The sequence below is a fragment of the Myxine glutinosa genome, chromosome 2, assembly GCF_964187855.1.
Source record: "Myxine glutinosa chromosome 2, kmMyxGlut1.1, whole genome shotgun sequence".
NCBI lineage: Eukaryota > Metazoa > Chordata > Myxini > Myxiniformes > Myxinidae > Myxine > Myxine glutinosa.
The window spans coordinates 157,178,607-157,198,066 of NC_136262.1; the positions used below are offsets into that span (position 1 = coordinate 157,178,607).

The 19,460-nt window shown below is 44.3% G+C and overlaps 2 protein-coding genes across 3 annotated transcripts in view; one reads left to right on the plus strand and one right to left on the minus strand.

The window, feature by feature from the left end:
* Window positions 1-19,460, minus strand: part of LOC137421140 (proprotein convertase subtilisin/kexin type 5) — a 172,006-nt gene that overhangs the window by 135,382 nt on the left and 17,164 nt on the right. The gene's annotated exons all lie outside the window — the stretch shown is intronic.
* On the plus strand, window positions 2,934-4,342 carry LOC144890924 (uncharacterized). Its single transcript, XM_078772817.1, has 2 exons — window positions 2,934-3,210; window positions 3,349-4,342. The coding sequence occupies exons 1-2, from the start codon at window positions 3,055-3,057 to the stop codon at window positions 4,195-4,197; spliced, it is 1,005 nt and encodes a 334-aa protein (XP_078628943.1). The 5' UTR covers window positions 2,934-3,054; the 3' UTR covers window positions 4,198-4,342.

A 19,460-nucleotide genomic window follows, 5' to 3' on the forward strand; every position in this document is an offset into this window, starting at 1 on the left:
AATGAATGTGCATCGGACTGACCATCAATGGGAGGTTCAGGTGTCCAAGAACTCCTTACAACTGTCTATGCTTAGAATTTAGTTGGAAACAAGTTGACTGCGAAACCTCTTGGAAGGCGGAAATTATTGATAAGCTACATTGAAAGGTATACTTTAAGGTTTCTGAGAATAATTGGAATCATATGACAGCCTAAACACAACCTTCTTGGATAGTAAAGAGGCTTCAACAAAAAATAGTTCTGGGTTTGGACTTCCTGAAGATGGATTTGGTTTGGGACCTAAAAGGTCAATAGTAGCATCCGGACATGGAGATAGTGTTTCTGAAGGTGATGGAGTCAAAGGTGTTACTTCTTTGTTCGTATGCTGCACAATGCTGTGGAGTAGCATCATTGGCTGAGGGCAAAGGGCATGGCTGTGCCGCTGATGCAGTGCCCTCTGCTCGTCAGGGCAGGAATTTGTTCAGGGTGCCGCCGATAGCTCTCCGACTCTTCTCGAAGGACACCATGGGATCTTTGACCCCCACCAACGAATGCCGGCAGGCGGGATGCCCGATTGACCTGTTGACCGGAGTACATGGAGCTGATAGACGCAGTTTGCAAATTCATCAAAGCAGAATGTCCAAGCAGTTGCCAAGCTTCATCTACAATAGTCTAGTAGGAAGACTAGGTCCCCCTGCACCCGCCGGAGATATACTTCTAATCAGTGTTTCTAGATTGGAAAAAATGTGTAGAAAATGACTAGCTATGGCCCCAAGCTGAAAAAATGTCCCACATACCATTTTTATGCAAATTACTGCTGCCATTATCAAAAAAACGATTTTTGACATATCTCAGCCAATATTGCAGATAATTGAAAAATGAAGGTGTCTAGACCCATGTTTTGAAGGGCATAGATCATGATAGAACTATTCATAACATGATTACATGTGTCTATGGTATACTAGTATGCATATTAATGCTGTAATTACAAAATAATCAGTTTTACAAATGATAAGGATACGTTAATACTGCAGATAACTTAACATGGTACATAAGGGGTCTAAACCCAGGTATTTTCAAGGTTAAATGTCAACAAGATGCTCCTGAGTCTTGCATAGGGGCGGGACATTGGCAGTAACATTGGTACCACTCAACTTTTCTTCCCACCATTGACTTTGTATTGCGAGAGATTTTCACTTGCTTATTTAAAGGTTTCTCACCCAGCCCACGTAAAATCTACCAACTCCTGCTGTTAACTCCCAAACATATTTTTTTATGTTATCCAATCACAGTGCAGAAATGACAGACTAGAGATCCAAATTAGTGCTGCTATAGCTGCCATTTTACATTTCCATCCATGTAACATGCGCGCTCGCGCGCTCGTATCAATTGGTAATGTCGCGCGCTCGTATCAATTGGTAACGTTGATGTTATTGAATACCTCAGTTGAAAGTTCAGTCTTCCATTCCATCTGTGTGTTGTTCTTGGTATTCATCCTCCAATCTAGCCAGGTAAGATGCTAACTATAATGTTACTCACACTCTTGACTTCAGTTTCTGCATGAAATCATAAACAGGCAGAATAACAGCTGAGCCAGCTAGCACCATGTTAGCTAACGTTAAAGCTAGCCTCATCTATGTACAGTATGTTCCTAATGTCGGTGTAACTTAAACTTTTGTTAATGCCAAACATGAGACATATCTGTTGACTTCTGTATATGAATTGAACCAGAAAGAGGCACGACAGCTGAGCTAGCCACAGTAACTTAGCACAATGTTTCATTGGCCTAGATAGCTAACGTTAGTGTGGAAGAATTTAGATGTTTTAGCTATTAGCACTTTTGATGCCACTAAACATGGTTTAGTCAGCTAAAAAGTACCCTAGTGTAGAACATGACTCAGAACCTCTGTTACCTCACTGAAAACTCAGAGCCTCCTTTCACAGGCACTTTTAACATCATTCGTGATTTCTTATTTGTCATTTAACAGTGATGGTAGACATCGACAGCAAGCATGCCCAAAAGAAAACGGAGTGTAGAACCTGCAGCCCAAAGCTCTCCTCCTACATGCATCCTTCATGTACCATCCATGTCTGATCATGGGGATTTCACGCCCCTCCGTAAAATTAAAGGATCTGCTTCAGAAAAACTGCAACTGCTTCAAAAGATCCGGGATAGACGTCTCAACCAACCGCATGACTCCCCATGTCGTATGCAATCAGTATGTGATCAGATCCCGGCAACTCTTCCTGATGACCTAGAAAGAGTAGGATATCACAGCAAGTGTTATAAGCACTTTGTCCGCCACTTTCATCGTCTGGGAGATGATACAGAACCAGGGCCATCAACCTCATCATGGCATCACTCTCCTCGTAAACCAGGAGGTTCTGCTGAACCCATCTTCCCGCCAGAGTGTATATTTTGTGAGAAAGTTGAGACCAAAGATGCTCATCGCAATACTGAGAGGCCTACAACCTTCCCATCCTTTAAAAACAAAGAAAATGCATGGGAGCAAATCGAAACACGGGCTGAGAAAATGGGTCTCTATCGACTCCATTGAAAGGTGAAAAACAAAGACCTCTTTGCATGTGAGGCCAAACACCATCCGTCATGTTTTAAAGCTTTCCGCACAGCATTCTACAACTATGAGCGTGCGATTCACAGAGCCGAAGCACCAAAGGAGCAGGCTTGCATGTCAGCCGCCCATGAAAAGGCATTCAACTCAGTACTGGAACACATTCAAACCCAGGTCATCCAGCAGAATAAAGTTCTACAGCTTTCTTCCTTGCGCTTGCTCTATGTCGAGGAACTGAAACTGAATGGATATGAGAACTCAAATTATCGGTCAGAGAAACTACTGAAACGCCTACAGAATGACCCAATCAAGGAGCATATCCACTTCACGAAGGTTGATCATGACAAATGTGATGTCATTTCTTTCTGGCCAAGCAGCACTTTCTGTTCTCCACTGACAGTTACCATCCTGAGTCAATCAAAGCGCAGGAAAGGCTGAGGCGGGGCAGCTCAGAGAAGATCATTCTGGCTGGACCAGCAACCAGGAAGCCATATGACTTCAAAATGTTCCTTGCAAATGACGACAACAAAAAGCAGATGTGCCAGCTTCTTCTGAAAGTGTGGAGTGGACAAGAGGCAGCTACCAGGCTGGAGAGAACAGAGATGGCTGTGCTGATCGTGGAGGGGAAGGCCCACCAACTTGCCTCAACGAATGGCAAGGTAAAATTGAAAGCCCTTCGTGAATGGCGATTCAATTTGTAATTTTTCCTGAAAAAAAGGTGATTACCTGTGATGTTTGTCTAGATCTGAAACTGGCAGTGACTGGTGATTGAAATGCGGTGCCTTTTTGTGTTTCAGGTCGAGGTACGTGAACTCCCCACGATCTACAGCAACCAGGAAGAGACTGATACCAGGGTGGTTCTGTACCTCCATCATGCTGCTACCATCGGATACAAGAACGCTGTAGTCAGAACACCGGACACAGACATCCTCCTGATCCTGCTCCACCATGCCCACAACATCAAGCTGACGGTGTACCTGGATACAGGGTCAGGGAAGCATCGCCAACTTGTCAACGTCTCTGAGCTGGCAGAATCCCTGGGAGAGGACTACTGTGCCACTCTCCTGGGGTACTATGTGTTCAGCGGAGAAGACTGCACCAGTGCCTTCAAAGGGAAGGGAAAAGTCGGGCCCTTGAAAAAGCTGGAGAAGAATCCCAGGTTTCACAGGGCATTCGGTGAACTGGGTGACAACTGGGATGCCAACCCTGAGGTGGAGAGGCAGTTAGAAAAATTCACCTGTGTGATGTACGGCCAGAGTCGCGAGTCATCAGTGGACATTGTCCGTGCCAAGCTGCTACGAAAAATGGTGGGAGAGGACAAGACCCTCACATCCAAGTCCAAGGTTGATCTGGCTCGCCTTCCTCCATGCCAGTCTGCCCTGAAGCCGCACATCCAGTGTGTGAACCACCGCGTAGCATTGTACAAAAGAGCCGATCAACCTATCATCGAAAAGCCAAAACCTTATGAGGAGCAAGGATGGATAAGGACTGATGAAGGACTGTTGAAACCAATGTGGTCCAGTGGTCCCATCCTACCAACCTCACTGGTGGATCTTCTGAACACAGGAGAGCACGAAGAGGAGGAGGAAGAGGAAGGAGAAGAAGAGTTTGACTCTGACGATTTCGATGAAAATGATGATGACTGACTCAGTGTAGAATCACTAATGCTAATGATGTTTATCTAAAACAAGCAAGAGAAGAGTGGTCACATTGAGTGCTAGGACTATTTTGACAGTTGTAATATTTAGAAAAATAAAACTTTGTGTTAACGTCTGTGTAGACGGACCTTAATATGAGTCTATTATTTCGTAAAACTGTGATTATTTTGTAAATAAAGCACTAATTAGCATACTAGTATACCATAGACACATGTAATCATGTTATGAATAGTTCTATCATGATCTATGCCCTTCAAAACATGGGTCTAGACACCTTCATTTTTCAATTATCTGCAATATTGGCTGAGATATGTCAAAAATCGTTTTTTTGATAATGGCAGCAGTAATTTGCATAAAAATGGTATGTGGGACATTTTTTCAGCTTGGGGCCATAGCTAGTCATTTTCTACACATTTTTTCCAATCTAGAAACACTGATTAGAAGTATATCTCCGGGGGGTGCAGGGGGACCTAGTCTTCCTACTAGACTACAATCTACGCAATAAATGTTGCCATTTTCTGCTGCTGCCAGACACAAGGCCTATGTAAAATCAGCTGACATCTACCTGCAAATGATACAGAATCCTGGAATGGAACATCCTGATGCATACACCTCCTTTACATCGAGGCACCATCTATTTCAGAAAAGTGAACATCTCCAAATCTTGTTATTGAGCAAGTTTTCATGTAAAGCATTAAAATAACTAGAACGCCACTCAGTAGAGCGCATACTCCCGCCGTGGGTTTAGTTGGAATAATACGTTTTGTTGAACATCCCCTCTCCCCAAAACAATAAATGAAAAAGAAAGTAAGCCCCAACTGTCAGAGAATTTATTTTGATATATCTCGGAATTAGATGAGAAAAACATCATTTAAGAATAAGAATAAAAGCTTTTATGCAGTAAAACAGAAAAAAATCTTTCCCAAAATTTTTTCCAAAAACATTCCTGGATCCGGAATAATATCCTGAGCTTCACCAAAAACTAATCAATTCTTCCTTATCCCAAGGGCAATCATCCCACCAACTTTCATCCAAATCCGTTCAGAACTTTTCCAGATATCTTGTTCACAAACACACAAACACACACACACACGGACACGATCGAATGTTTATTACTCCTGGCGGGAGTAATAAACCTGACAATTGCAGAGCCAGAACCAGAATTATTGTTTTGGTCTGGGAAGCCCATGCGAGGTTTCTTCTTCTTCAGCCTCTCACAACCCTGGGGGAATATGCGATGTTTTAAAAAAAAGTTGGAATTTTGCCAAATCTGTTTTATTCCTTTGTTAATATATCTCAGCCATTGACAAATCTGGAACTAAGTCTTTATAAGTTCATCAAATACTGACACCGCGAATGACATTCGCTGAGCTAAATGTTGATATCTCTACTGAGGTAAAAACAAAAAAAAACAAAAAAAAAAACCAGTTTTAAAGCATTATACGTATCAAACGATACATTTTATTAATCGGGGAAACCTAATACACACTTGGTGGTTTTAAAATGACAGAATATCTCTATTAGAAAAAAAAAAATTACGCTGCTAAAAAAAATACACTGCTCTAACGCATAACCACGAGTTTAAACTACATTTACAACAAATATGAAAACTATTTTCATATCACAATGTTAAATATAGAATATATAGAAGATAATGTTTAAAAAAAATGAGCCCTACCTTCCAATGGTAAAAAAATCCTTCAAAAAATTCCTGGATCGGGAATAATATCCTGAGCTTCACCAAAAACTAATCAATTCTTCCTTATCCCAAGGGCAATCATCCCACCAATTTTCATCCAAATCCGTTCAGAACTTTTCCAGATATCTTGTTCACAAACACACACACACACACACACACACACACGGACACGAGTGAATGCATTACTCCCTCGCGGGAGTAATGAGTGTGATGACAATAGGACCAGGTACGTCAGAGGCTCAGTGAGCACAGTGGATACTTCTTGCCAGGCCTGCGTGTATAGACATCAACAAGGCCACGCATCAATTTAGTGACACCGACTTCTACATGTGACCGACATAAATAAGACACACAGGGACATGAATCACAAGGACGCTTTGAATGGACACCCTAATGGACGATTTTAAGACTATTTCTAATATCTCGTGTGAATTGCGAAGATTTTCATCCTCACACTTTCATGCGACTCATTTATTCCCGGAGGCGAATGAGCCAGCATTGCAGCGCAATATGTGCGCTAGGAGGAGGAGGTTAGGAGATGCCACAGTCATCAAATAAGTATATTGTCTGTTAGATTGTGGTTCTCTGTTGCAGCGCAAACCAAAGCCACAAAAAGTCACTTTTGCATCAATCTGCAAGAAGTATGTAGAATATGTGAACGATATGCGTGGAGCTCAAACTATGCCCGAGGCTCATGTCCCTGCCCGACTGGGTACAAAGCTTTCCTGCATCAATTTTTTCATTGCCATATAAAGGCTTTGTATTAATAAATTAATTAAATTTCATTCCATGTGGTGAAGGGGGCTGGCAGGATCACCTTGAGGTGTGCACACTCACCTGCAAGCTGTCTAGCCTGGGTTTGCATGTCAGCACAGCGATAAACTGCAATCCTGGTGTCTCGCAGGCCGGAGGATTCAATAACTGTGTGCCCGTCCTTTGGGTGGACGTTAAACTGGGCATCCCATCTGCCCATATAAGTTGGTGGGCACCAAAGATCCCACAGTGTCCTCCATGAAGAGTAAGCGAGCTATTGCCGGCATCCTGAACAAATTACAAATTCCTACCCTGACCTCCTATGTCGGAGTGGCGACCCGTGCAGGTTATTCTTTTACTGCTGGTTGCATCATTGAAGGAAGATAGCTGTGCCGCTGATGCAGTGCCCCCCCCCCCCCCCCCCCCCCAATTTCCAATAAGCGGGTACTCATTTAGCCGACCTTGGAAGGATGACAAGCTGAATCAACCGGCCTGGTGTTATGTTACAGCACGGCAGGGGCTCAAACTCAAGATCCTAAGGTCTTAAGGCAGCCACCTTAACCGTTAGGCCAACACCTGGCTTACAGAGACCGGTGTATGATGACCACTCTTACGAGAAAGGAAACAAAAAGTTTATCTGGGATATTTAAAGGGCTGACATCAGTTGGTGAGGCAGGAAAACACACCTCGAAACACACCCACTCTGCTTTTGTTGATTTTGTTGAAAACAAACTTATGGTGTAACTTATATTGTCTATTGTGACATTTGTATAACTTTTAAGTGATAAATGCTTTCGCGAAGTTTTTTTCCACAAAATAAATATTAAAAAGAAAAGCTGTTGATGTTTTTTTAATGCAGAATACTTTTTAAACAAAACATTTTCTGCATTTAAATTACTTGTCAGCGAAACCTAACGGTGTTTGAATAAACTTTATACAGCAAGATACCATTTCTTCCTCTGTAAAGTTTTTGTGGATTAAAGGTTAAAATGAAACTTTTTATTTATATATTATATATTTATTTATTGGCGCTGAGGAAGCGCCTTTAGCGATTGACTTCCAGCCAGTGTAACGCTAATTCCTGTCACAGGAATTCTGAGATCATATAAGTGGGCGTGGCAGTTCCTGATTGGTTCGTGTTGGGGAACGCCTTCTCGCTGCCGACGTGACGTAAATTCGCGCACGCGCACTGGTGAAGCTTACTCGATCTTACTCGATCCCATATTACATGTACTTTCATTGCATACAAATTATACTTCCTCCTAGAAATTCCATGCCCGAACCTCAGCGCAATCCAAGAGGATTCACTTGTTATATATTTATTTATATATTATATATTTATATATTATATATTTATATATATATTTATATATATTTATTTATATAAATATATATATTTATTTATTTATATATATATTTATACATATATTTATTTATATATATTTATATTTTTATATATATATATTTATTTATTATATATTTATTTATATATTATATATTTATATATAATATATATATTTATTTATTTATATATATGTATATATTTATTTATTTATATATATATTTTTTTTTTTTTTTTTATTTATATATATATTTATTTATATATTATATATTTATATATTATATATTATATATTTTATCGAATTAAAAATTGGAGGTCTCGATTAAAGATTGGAGGTCTCGATAAAGAATCTTCAATTAAAGATTGGAGATTGGAGGTCTCGTCTTCAAAGCTGTCCATGCGCGCTCGCTTTCGAAGTTAAGTAACTTTTCACAATTGTGTTTTTGTCGAAACTGGTCTTGTATGTACCTATTGGGGTGTCTTTAATAGTATTCTTGGCGTTGGTTTTTCATACCTGTGTACAGAATCGTCGGTCTTTCTTATCGCGTATTCTGAGGCCTAAGTGTAGTACTAGGCTACCGTGTCCGACCTTGGCTTGAGGCTTTGTTTTTGTCTCAGCGGTTCTCCGATCGCGCTGCAATTATTTTCCGGTCTCTGTTTTTCACGGTCTTTTCATCCCATACTTCCTTGTTTTAAAATCTCAAAAAAAAAAAAAAAAACCAAAAAACATTTCCTTCTGTTCTTATTCGTTTATTCGTTCTTATTTGTTCGTTCGTTCTTCGACCACGTTGTTTGTGATCACGTTGTTAAAAAATGTCTCATCTGAACCCTGAAGACCTGTATTCTGTCATATTCTATAACACCTTTTTCTTCTTCTTCTATAAAAGGATGTTTTCGACTTGCTCACCAAATCCATTCATTCCAAAAAAAAATTCCATCTCTTATAGTGCATCTTTCATTCATTCCCTAAACTCTCCAGCACTCCATCCTCCCTCCAACGTCCTCAAACGTATTTTTGACTCGAATGTCTCAAGAAACTCATTTTGCAATAAATGTTCGTTTCCCATTAATCGTACATTTTTCAAAATCCCATCACCCCAAAATCCCATCACCCCTCCCCTCTAAATCTTCCCCCTTGCCCCTCCCCTCCAAATCTTCCCAATCACCCATTCCTTTCAAATCTCCCCCCACACCCTCCCCTCCGAGACTCTCCCTCGCTCCTCCCCTCCTAGACTCCCCTCTCACCCCTCCCCCTCAAAGCGTCCTCCCCGCTTCTTCCCCCTTCCAACTTTCACCTTCATCTTCCTCAACCTTCTGCCTCGCTCTTCCCCCTCATCAAATAACACCTCACTGCGCCTCTCCCAATCACCATCAAACCTTTTATCTGCCCCATTCTTCCCTTTTCTCCAAGCTATTCTGTAATCTCCGACACACCTTCAACAGCTCTCCCTACCTCTTCCTCCTCTTCCACATCTTACCCTACCGCTCCCCCCCCCTGTTCTGTATCCGATGCTCCCCCTTCCTCTTCCTTAACAGTATGGACCTCAAACATCCGGGGCCTTCGCTCAAACTTGTCTGATCTCTCCATACAGGTTGCTTCTGACAAATCAGACGTGATCTGCTTAACAGAAACTTTCCTCCTTCATGATGTCTCTGATTCCTTGGTATCTCTCCCAGGTTACTCCCTCCTCCGGTATGATAGACCTGAGCCTCGTCCTGGAGGTGGGGTTGCTATCTTTATAAAAAACTCTCTTCCTCACTCGCCCTGCACTGCCATCTCTCGACCTCACCCCCAGGAATACCTTTGGCTACGGCTTCCCCTTCGCTCCCACCTTTTGTTCATATGTGTGTTGTACCGTCCACCAAACAGTGATGACTCCATCTACATCTCGCTGTCTGAGAATATGGACCAACTTCTATCTACCCATCCCAACTCTCTCTTCCTCATATGTGGTGATTTCAACTGTCACCATGCCAGTTGGCTGGGTGTGGGTACCTCTCTCACCAGCCATGGCTCTTCAGCAAAGGACTTCTGTGACTCACTGGGACTGACACAATCTGTCAATTTCCCGACCCGGATTTCAGTCAACGGAGTATCTTCTCTTCTGGACTTGGTTATGACTAACTTCCCTGAAAATGTCTGCTGCTCTTCTTCTGCTCCAATCGGCTCTTCTGACCATGTGCTTGTTAAAGTGGACATCTCTCTGACCATTCTCAGAGAGCCTCCTCAGCGTCGACGAGTCTGGCATTTCACTCAGGCCAACTGGCACGGTCTTCAAGCAGCCATCAATCATGTGGACTGGTCTCCCATCTCTACTGCCTCTGACATAAATTCTTCCTGGGAATTCTTCCAAAGCAAACTGCTCTCTCTCATACACAGATTTATCCCATCTCGTCTTCTGTTGTCATACCCTTCCTCCCGTCCATGGTACACGGAATCTTGTGGTGAGGCTATTACCCAGAAACAACTTGCTTTCGTCTCCTGGAAAGCAAATCCAACGGAAGGAAATCTCATTTCCTTTCAGAAAGCCCCAAACAAGTGTGTGTCCACCCTCAGGAGAGCCAGGAAACAATATCTCTCCATTCTCAGGACCGAACTCTCTTTCTTCTGCTCAATACCCGCTCCACCCCATCATGCATCTCTGCCATCAAATCAAATGGACTCCTCCGACGACCCAGGTACATTCACCGTGGCTCCGGTCGTAAGTTTGTATATGTACAATCAGGTCACTCCATCCCCGTCCTCTGGTTGGCTCAGCGCACTCCCACTCATCGTCCCAGCGCACCTAGTCACGGCAACGCACAAAATCGCGCCTCCTGCCTGCGAACCCTGGCTAAATCACCTGAATTCATCCCCGCTGTTCAAAACAACATCAAGCTCACCCTGTTCAACACCCGGTCCCTCAACAACAAATGCCTCATCCTCAACGACTACATCCTGGATAACAAACTGGACTTTCTCTGTCTCACCGAAACCTGGCAACAACCACTGGACTACTACACGCTCAACCTCACCACACCCAATGGATATTCCTACGTCAATAAACCACGCTCGGAGGGCCGAGGTGGTGGAATTGCCGTTATCCACCGTCAAGACATCAGGACCAGCCTCATCCCCATCGCCTCATCCTCATCCTTTGAACACCTGGCTTTTAAACTCTCTGGTCGCACGCAGTCAGTCACGGCTGTCGTCTACCGCCCTCCCAAACCACACCCATTATTCCTGTCTGACTTCTCCTACTTTCTGACCCAACTATGTTCCCTCTCCCCATCAATCCTCCTCCTTGGTGATTTCAATATCCACATGGACTCCACTGACTCCACAATGACCACTGACTTCACTGATTTACTCACCTGCTTTAACCTCACTCAACATGTCAACTTTCCTATGCATATCCGTGGTCACATTTTGGACCTTGTCTGCTCCACTGGATTAATTTTGCACCATCTCTCTGGCTCCGACCTCACCCTGTCTGACCACTTAGCCATCACTATGACCATCAACATCCCCACCCCAGCACCAAGACATTATCGCACGATCAACTTCCGTAAGCTAAACGCTCTTTCACCTACCTCATTCTCATCCACCCTCTCTGAAAAAATGTCCACTTCTCCCTTCATTGACCTCCACACCCCTTCCGACCTCACTGACTACTACAACCACACTCTCTCCTCCTGCCTTGACCAGCTTGCGCCTGTAAAAACCAAAACAGTTTCTTTCACCCATTCTGCTCCCTGGTTTACCCCTGAACTCCGCCTGATGAAAACTCGTGCTCGCCAACTTGAAAGACTCCGCAATAAAACAGGTCTCACAGTTCACTCCCAAGCCTACAAGGACCACCTACAACACTACAAAGATGCCCTCTCCCACGCCCGCTCCGCCTACTACTCTCAAATTATCCACTCTGGCTCCGGAAACCCAAAAGCACTCTTCTCGACAATAAACAAACTCCTCCGCCCCCTGGACACCACCACCCAGTCATTCACAGTAGACAACTGCATCTCCTTCCTTTCTTTCTTCCAACGCAAAATTGACAACATCTACAACAGCTTGACCACCGCCGCACCCGCTCCCCCTCCAACCACCTGCCCCCCCCTTATCCTGCCTTCCCCTGTCTCAATTCTCCCCTACTGACCTCTCTGAACTCCTCATAGGAATGAAAACTGCCACCTGCACTCTTGACCCCATCCCCTCCAGCTTTGTCAAGGCCTCCCTTCCTGCTCTCTCTCCACTTATCATTGCAACAATAAACTCCTCCCTGTCTACAGGCATCGTCCCACCATCCCTCAAAATTGCTGCTGTTACCCCGATTCTAAAAAAAACCTGGTCTAAACCCTGACACCCTAAACAACTTCAGACCCATCTCCAACCTACCCTTTTGGTCGAAAGTTTTGGAACGCGCTGTAGCCACTCAACTCAAACATCACCTCTCTGCCAATAACCTGTATGAAACATTCCAATCCGGATTCCGCTCCAACCACAGTACTGAAACTGCTCTCCTCAAAATCACCAACGACCTTCTCCTCTCCTCTGACGCTGGCAACCTCAACATTCTCGTCCTCCTCGACCTCAGCGCTGCCTTTGACACCATCGATCACACCATCCTCCTCACCCGACTTGAATCCACCTTTAACGTCACCGGCACTGCCCTCTCTTGGATTAAATCATACCTCTCTGCCAGACGCCAGTTCATCTCCATCAATAACTGCAAATCCCCCACTGCTCCCCTCCCCCAAGGTGTCCCCCAAGGTTCAGTTCTTGGCCCCCTCCTCTTCATCCTTTACCTGTCCCCCCTCGGTCACTTGATCCGCCGTCATGGTCTCCAATTCCACTGCTTCGCCGATGACATCCAGCTTTTCATCTCCACCAAGTCTGTCTCCACCGACACCCACTCTATCCTGACAAACTGCATCTCTGAAATAAAATCCTGGTTCAAATCAACTTCCTCAAACTTAACTGTGATAAATCTTAAATAATCATCATTGGCCCAAAAACGCTCACAAAATCCACCCATAACTTTGCCCTCAACATCGACGGTATCCCAGTATCCACCTCCCCTCTCATCCGGAATCTTGGCGTCATCTTTGACCAAACCCTCTCCTTCGACAAATACACTAAACAGATCACAAAGACAGCCTTCTTTCACCTGAAAAACATCGCCCGTCTCCGCTCATCCCTCTCCTCCACGGCTGCAGAAACCCTCATCCACGCCTTCATCACCTCCCGTCTGGACTACTGCAATAGCCTCCTCTATGGTTCACCCTCAACAATCACCAATAAACTCCAATACATTCAGAACTCCGCTGCCCGTCTACTCACCCATTCCCGGACCCGTGACCACATCACCCCCGTCCTTTACAAGCTTCACTGGCTCCCCATCTCCCAGAGAATCCAGTACAAAATCCTCCTCTTGACCTACAAAGCCCTCCATAACCTGGCCCCATCCTACCTGGCTGACCTCCTCTCCAGACACACTCCCACCCGCAATCTCCGCTCTGCTGGTACCAACCTCCTGACCCCCCCCATCCGGACCAAATTCAGATCCTGGGGGGACAGGGCCTTCTCCATCGCTGCTCCCACCCTCTGGAACTCACTACCTCACACCATCAGAGACTCCTCCTCACTCACCACATTCAAAACATCACTCAAGACCCACCTGTTCAGCACTGCATTCAACATTCAACCCACAGCATTTAACCCCTGACTATCACTTCTCCTTCTCCCTCCTTTTGCTTTAAATATTTCCCGATTGATTCTTGTCTTTTTGCAATTGTTGTTTTCATGTTTTGTTGTGCATTATGTTTTGCACCCTGTCAAAGCGCCTTTGGGCTTCATGAAAAGCGCTATACAAAATAAATGAATTATTATTATTATTATTATTATCTGTCTCCCTCTTCCAAATCCTGGTGGTGTCTGGTCAAATCTGTTTCTGGTGTTTGTTCCCCCTCCATCCCCTCCCTCACCTCAAATGGCCACACGGCTGACTCCGCACGTGAAAAAGCTGAATGCCTCAACTCTGTGTTTGCCTCTAAATCTTGTGTCCCAAACCCATCCCTCTCTGTACCCACCATACCCAGTCGTACCCAGCTGCTCCTGGACTCTGTGTCCTTTCCTCCTGACAAGGTGGAAAAGTTTCTGTCAACCCTCGACTCGGATTCTGCAATTGGACCTGACGGCATCAGCCCACGGGTCCTAAAATCCTGTTCTTCCGCTCTTTCACTCCCTCTCTCTGTTCTCTTCACCCTCTCTTTTGCTCAAGGTCATGTTCCATCTGCTTGGAAATCTGCCAACATCACCGCTTTGCACAAAAAAGGTGCAAAAACAGATCCCAGCAACTACAGACCAATCAGCCTTCTCCCAATTATCAGCAAAGTCATGGAATCCATCATTGCTTCAGATATGAAATCTTTCCTCTTCTCCAATGGCTTGATCTCTGATCATTAATTTGGTTTCAGACCTGGACACTCTACTCTGGACATGCTGCTTCTGCTTTCTCAACAATGGATGGAGGTCCTCAATGCCAAACAGGAAATTAGAGCAGTCTCCCTTGACATATCATGTGCCTTCGATACGGTCTGGCACCCCGCTCTGCTCACCAAACTCTCCTCTTTTGGTATCCATGGAAATCTCCACGCATGGCTGGCGGACTTCCTCTCTAGTCGTAGTCAACGTGTGGCCCTGAATGGGTTTCTCTCATCTCCTCTTCCTGTTCAGGCTGGAGTTCCACAAGGCAGTGTTCTGGGCCCTGTGCTTTTTCTGGTCTTAATCAATGATCTCTCTGACTCTCTTGAAAATCCTCTGCATCTCTTTGCTGATGACTCTACTCTCTGTCGCTCCATTCTTCATCCCTCAGATCGGCAGTCTGCTGCCTCCTCACTCTCTGCAGACCTGGACAAAATCACAGACTGGGCAAACAAGTGGAACATGTCTTTCAATCCTGACAAATCTCACACTCTTACGATGTCTCTCCGAAAAGACCGACTGGACAACCCTCCCATCCACTTTCTGAATAATCCTCTCCAAGAAGTTCTGTCACTCAAGCTTTTGGGTCTCACTATCTGCCATGATCTTTCCTGGGAAAACCACATTTCAAATCTAGCCTCCAAAGCCAGTCGCCGACTGGGCATCCTCCGTCGTGCGAAGTCCTTCCTTGGCACACCTGAGCTCCTCACCACATACAAGGCTTTCATCCGCAGCTCAATGGAATACTGCTCTCCCCTCTGGGCTGGTGCTCCTGCCTCACACCTAGCTCGTCTTCACGCTGTTGAAACCAAAGCATTCAGAATCATTGGAATCTCCCGCGATGAAGCTAACTCCAAGGGCCTCTCACTCACTCACCGCAGGCAGGTTGGTGGTCTTTCCATCTTCTACCGACTCCTCTCTGGCCTTGCCCCCCCAGCTCTCTCTGGGCTCTGTCCCGCAAATATTCCTACAGGTCGCACAAGATCTGCCTGCAACCCTCTTATGGTCAAACTGCCAAAATCAAGACTCTCTGCTCACCTTCACTCCTTCATTCCTCTTTTCTCCCGCCTCTGGAACAAACTCCCTCACTCTCTTCAATCCCACTCCACCCTCCAGGTCTTTAAAACAGCTGTTCACCACCATCTCTTATCTTCCCCCATCCAAAACCTTGATCTTTTCTAGCCCCGCTAATTTCACCCCAATTCCACTTTTTTGAAATACCAACTTCTGTCCTGGAAGTCCTTGGTGTCCTTGTGTTTTATACTTCTCCCTCCACCCCCCACCCCTTCCCACGCCTCCTCCCCCCAAGCCCTCTCCCTTCCACACATCTCCCTGCTCTCAAATGTTGTGTTTGTGTGCTTCCCCTTCTCTCCCCATCTTGTTTTCCGCTCCCTCTTTTTATATATTTTGTTTGTCTGGTTGATTTGTTTGTGAAGTAAATAGTAAGGGAAATATATGAAAATCTGTTAACTAAATTGTTACCAAAAAATTTCTTCACCAATATGTTTGTAAAGGTGTGTAATAACATGTGTTAAAATGTTGAAGGTCAACTCCCGTGGGAAACCCAGAAAAAAAGCTGTTGAATTAGGGTACCGAAAAATTATTTTCGAGAATTTTTATATTTTTTAATCGGCCCTTAAGTAACTTATGAGGGGTCAAATAAGGGTTTTTCATGATTCTGAGTTGATTGTTAACATTTATATTTCACCACAGACACTCCTTTGTGGAAAAATAATTTCCAAATATATCTCATTTTCTACTTTGCAGGACATGGAGTCTAGCAATATGGATGAAGACGTTACTCCACCTGTGCTCAATTGCTTCATCTGTGCACGCTCGGATACACCAGCTGAAAGGCTCATACAGGCAACTCCAAAGGGATACTCAACTTTATTGAAACAAGCAGAAACTGTCGAAAATGTTACTGTTGTGGAACGTATGAAGGAGGCTCAAAAGGAAGGAAAACTGAGGTACCACCAGAAGTGTAAAAATGATCTGTACAACAACTTTGTTGCAACCACCAAGAAGTCAGCTCAAGCATCAAAGGCAGAGAAAGAGTCATCAAAGTTGAAGAGAAGACGCACTACTTGTGAGTTCAGTTCATCAACTGGCTGCAGTTCTAGAAGATCACAGTCAGTTGACCTCCTGTATAAGGATTAAGGATGTATGCATTCTTTGCAACCAACCAGCCCAGCTCTACAAAAATAATCCAGCACAAGCTAGAAAGAAATAGAGTGCCAGATAATTTGACTGCAGATACACTGAAGGCAAGCTTGCTGAAGACAGCACGGAGTCGCGGGGATGACTGGGACACTGAAGTCACTGGACGCCTGGAAGGGATCAACGACTTGGTAGCAGAAGAAACACTGTACCATTTGCGATGCAAACTTATGTTTGCGAGAGGTGACAGTTTGTCCAAGACTGATGAGGAAGGAAAAAGGAAGAGAGGACAGAGGAGTATTGATGAGGAGCGAGAGGCAGTTTTTATTGAATTCTGCGAATGGTTAGACTCAGAATTAGAGCATGGGGTAATGAACATGGACCAAGTCCATGAAAAGCTGCAGGAGTTTGATCAGTCACCAGAGAAGAGCCTTTCTTATTCAAAGCATTGGCTAAAGATAAAACTACTAGAGAAATACGAAGACACCTTGTATTTCACAACACAGGAAAGAAGGGCAGATGTACTCTGTCTCAAAGATGGCACCGACAATATTCTGCGAGGGCATCATGCTAATCTTGACCATGGAGATGAGAAGACTCAGATCATAAAGACGGCACTCAAGTTCATATCCAATGATATTGCCTTGATTGATTTCAAGGTCCAAAGTCATACCCCACCACACACAGTATGACTGACATCGATAGTCAGCTGACACTTGTTCCTGCAAGCCTTCAGATGTTCTTGAGACCGATTGTCAAGACAGACGAAAGAGTTGCCGTTTGGGGGCAGAATTTTATTAAGGCCTGTCGACCTCGGTCTGGAGTATTGCCACACCAAATGGGGCTTGCCATACAACTTGATCATAGATTTGGGTCAAAATGGATGCTCAACAAGTTCCACCGGCTGGGATACACTGAGTCTTACACAGAGACACAAAACTACAAATACTGCTTCCTTAATAGTAGGAGTGGAGATGATGTTCCAGATACTTCTGGCACTCTTGACACCATTGTGGAGGAAACCGATGAACAGATCAATGATGAGGTTGCGGTTGATGCTGCGCTTGAGGATCAATCAGTGATGACAGCCAAAGTGCCAGCCAGTGAAAGTGAATTGTCAAGTAATGATCAGGTGGTCTTTATGGAGGTTGGGGAAACAAACAATGCAGTCACTCAGTTTGTTGGAGACAATATAGATTTAAACATTGTCTCTATTCACGGAAACACTCCCTTTCACTCAATGGGTTGGATCGAAGTCACCTCTCCGGCACCACCTTTGCCAGATCCACAGACAACAGCAGCTTTCCCCCGGGTGAAGTTGAAGGCACTCGACAAAGCTAAGATCCTGAGAGGAACTGAAGTAAAGATTATTCCATTTACGAACAGGAAACAGATAGGAACGAACGCGATCATGTTTCTCCCCCTCGCTGAGCTTTCCTCCTCCCTGGCTCATGATCAGCCACTCCTCACTCCAGGTGACACACTCTGGGCAGCGGGGTGGGTGATCAAACCAGAGACTCTACCTCCAACAGAGGGTGCAGCTGCACAACATTCACTCCGTGCCTACCTGCAGACCCGGGACTGGATCCTTCTACAGAGCATGTCTCTGAACCCCAGTGACTATGGATGGACAATAGGTGTGCATGGGTATGAGCCAGTTCCAACACTGGACCCCACGGCTCCTGAGGAGCTATTGCAGTTCACGAGCTGTAATTGTCATGGAGATTGCAGCAACCGGCGATGCAGCTGCAAGAAGAATGGGGTCACGTGCATCTCGGCCTGTGGAGTCTGTAATGGCATTACATGCAGAAACTGCAGTCATGATGTTGTTGAGTCTGAAGAAGACATAGACAATGACTGTTGAAACTTCTGACATTGTGAATGAGAAATAACTCTTGAGTATTATATATGTATGTGAAATAAAAGCTACTTTGTGTGTAAATGTAAAAGTGAAAATATAAATGTTAACAATCAACTCAGAATCATGAAAAACCCTTATTTGACCCCTCATAAGTTACTTAAGGGCCGATTAAAAAAAATTAAAATTCTCGAAAATAATTTTTCGGTACCCGAATTCAACAGCTTTTTTTCTGGGTTTCCCACGGGAGTTGAACTTCAACATTTTAACACATGTTATTACACACCTTTACAAACATATTGGCGAAGAATTTTTTGGTAACAATTTAGTTAACAGATTTGTGAAATATCTCATAAAATGCCCTTACTTAAATGTTAGCTCTTTCACGAGACTCGATTCAGTATACAAAACAAAACAAACAAACAAAAAAAAATAAAATATATATATATATATATATATCTCCCAGAACAAATCACATATAATACTATTACTACGACTACTACTATTCCGCCTTTCTTGTGAGGTCAACTGGGTGCACGTTTTTGCCCCAAGTCGTTCACGAACCGGCTCGCCAGGCCTGACATTTGCCTCTACTTGATTTTGGCACAAATTTATAATTTGCTTGTGATGCTGGCAATGACTCGTTTCTTCTTCCTCAAAGACACCATGGGATTGTTAAACTCCACCAACAACAAGTGCTGGTAGACGGGTCTTCCGGCTTAATGTCATTCGGGTGGATTGCACACACATCAATGCATCTCCCTGCAAGCACAACACGAGGATCACAGTTTATACAGCAGCTGCTGGGTCGAGATTCAAACTCAGAAGCGAGTGTGTGCACCTCTATGCTATCCCGCTAGTGGCAGGTAAAGCCGCACCCTAAGCAGGAATTCCGCATGGACGCCTCTTTTTTGAGGCCGAAATGCATCCCCTCCCCATTTCTGTGAGGTTTAACATCAAGTGCTCACCTCGTATG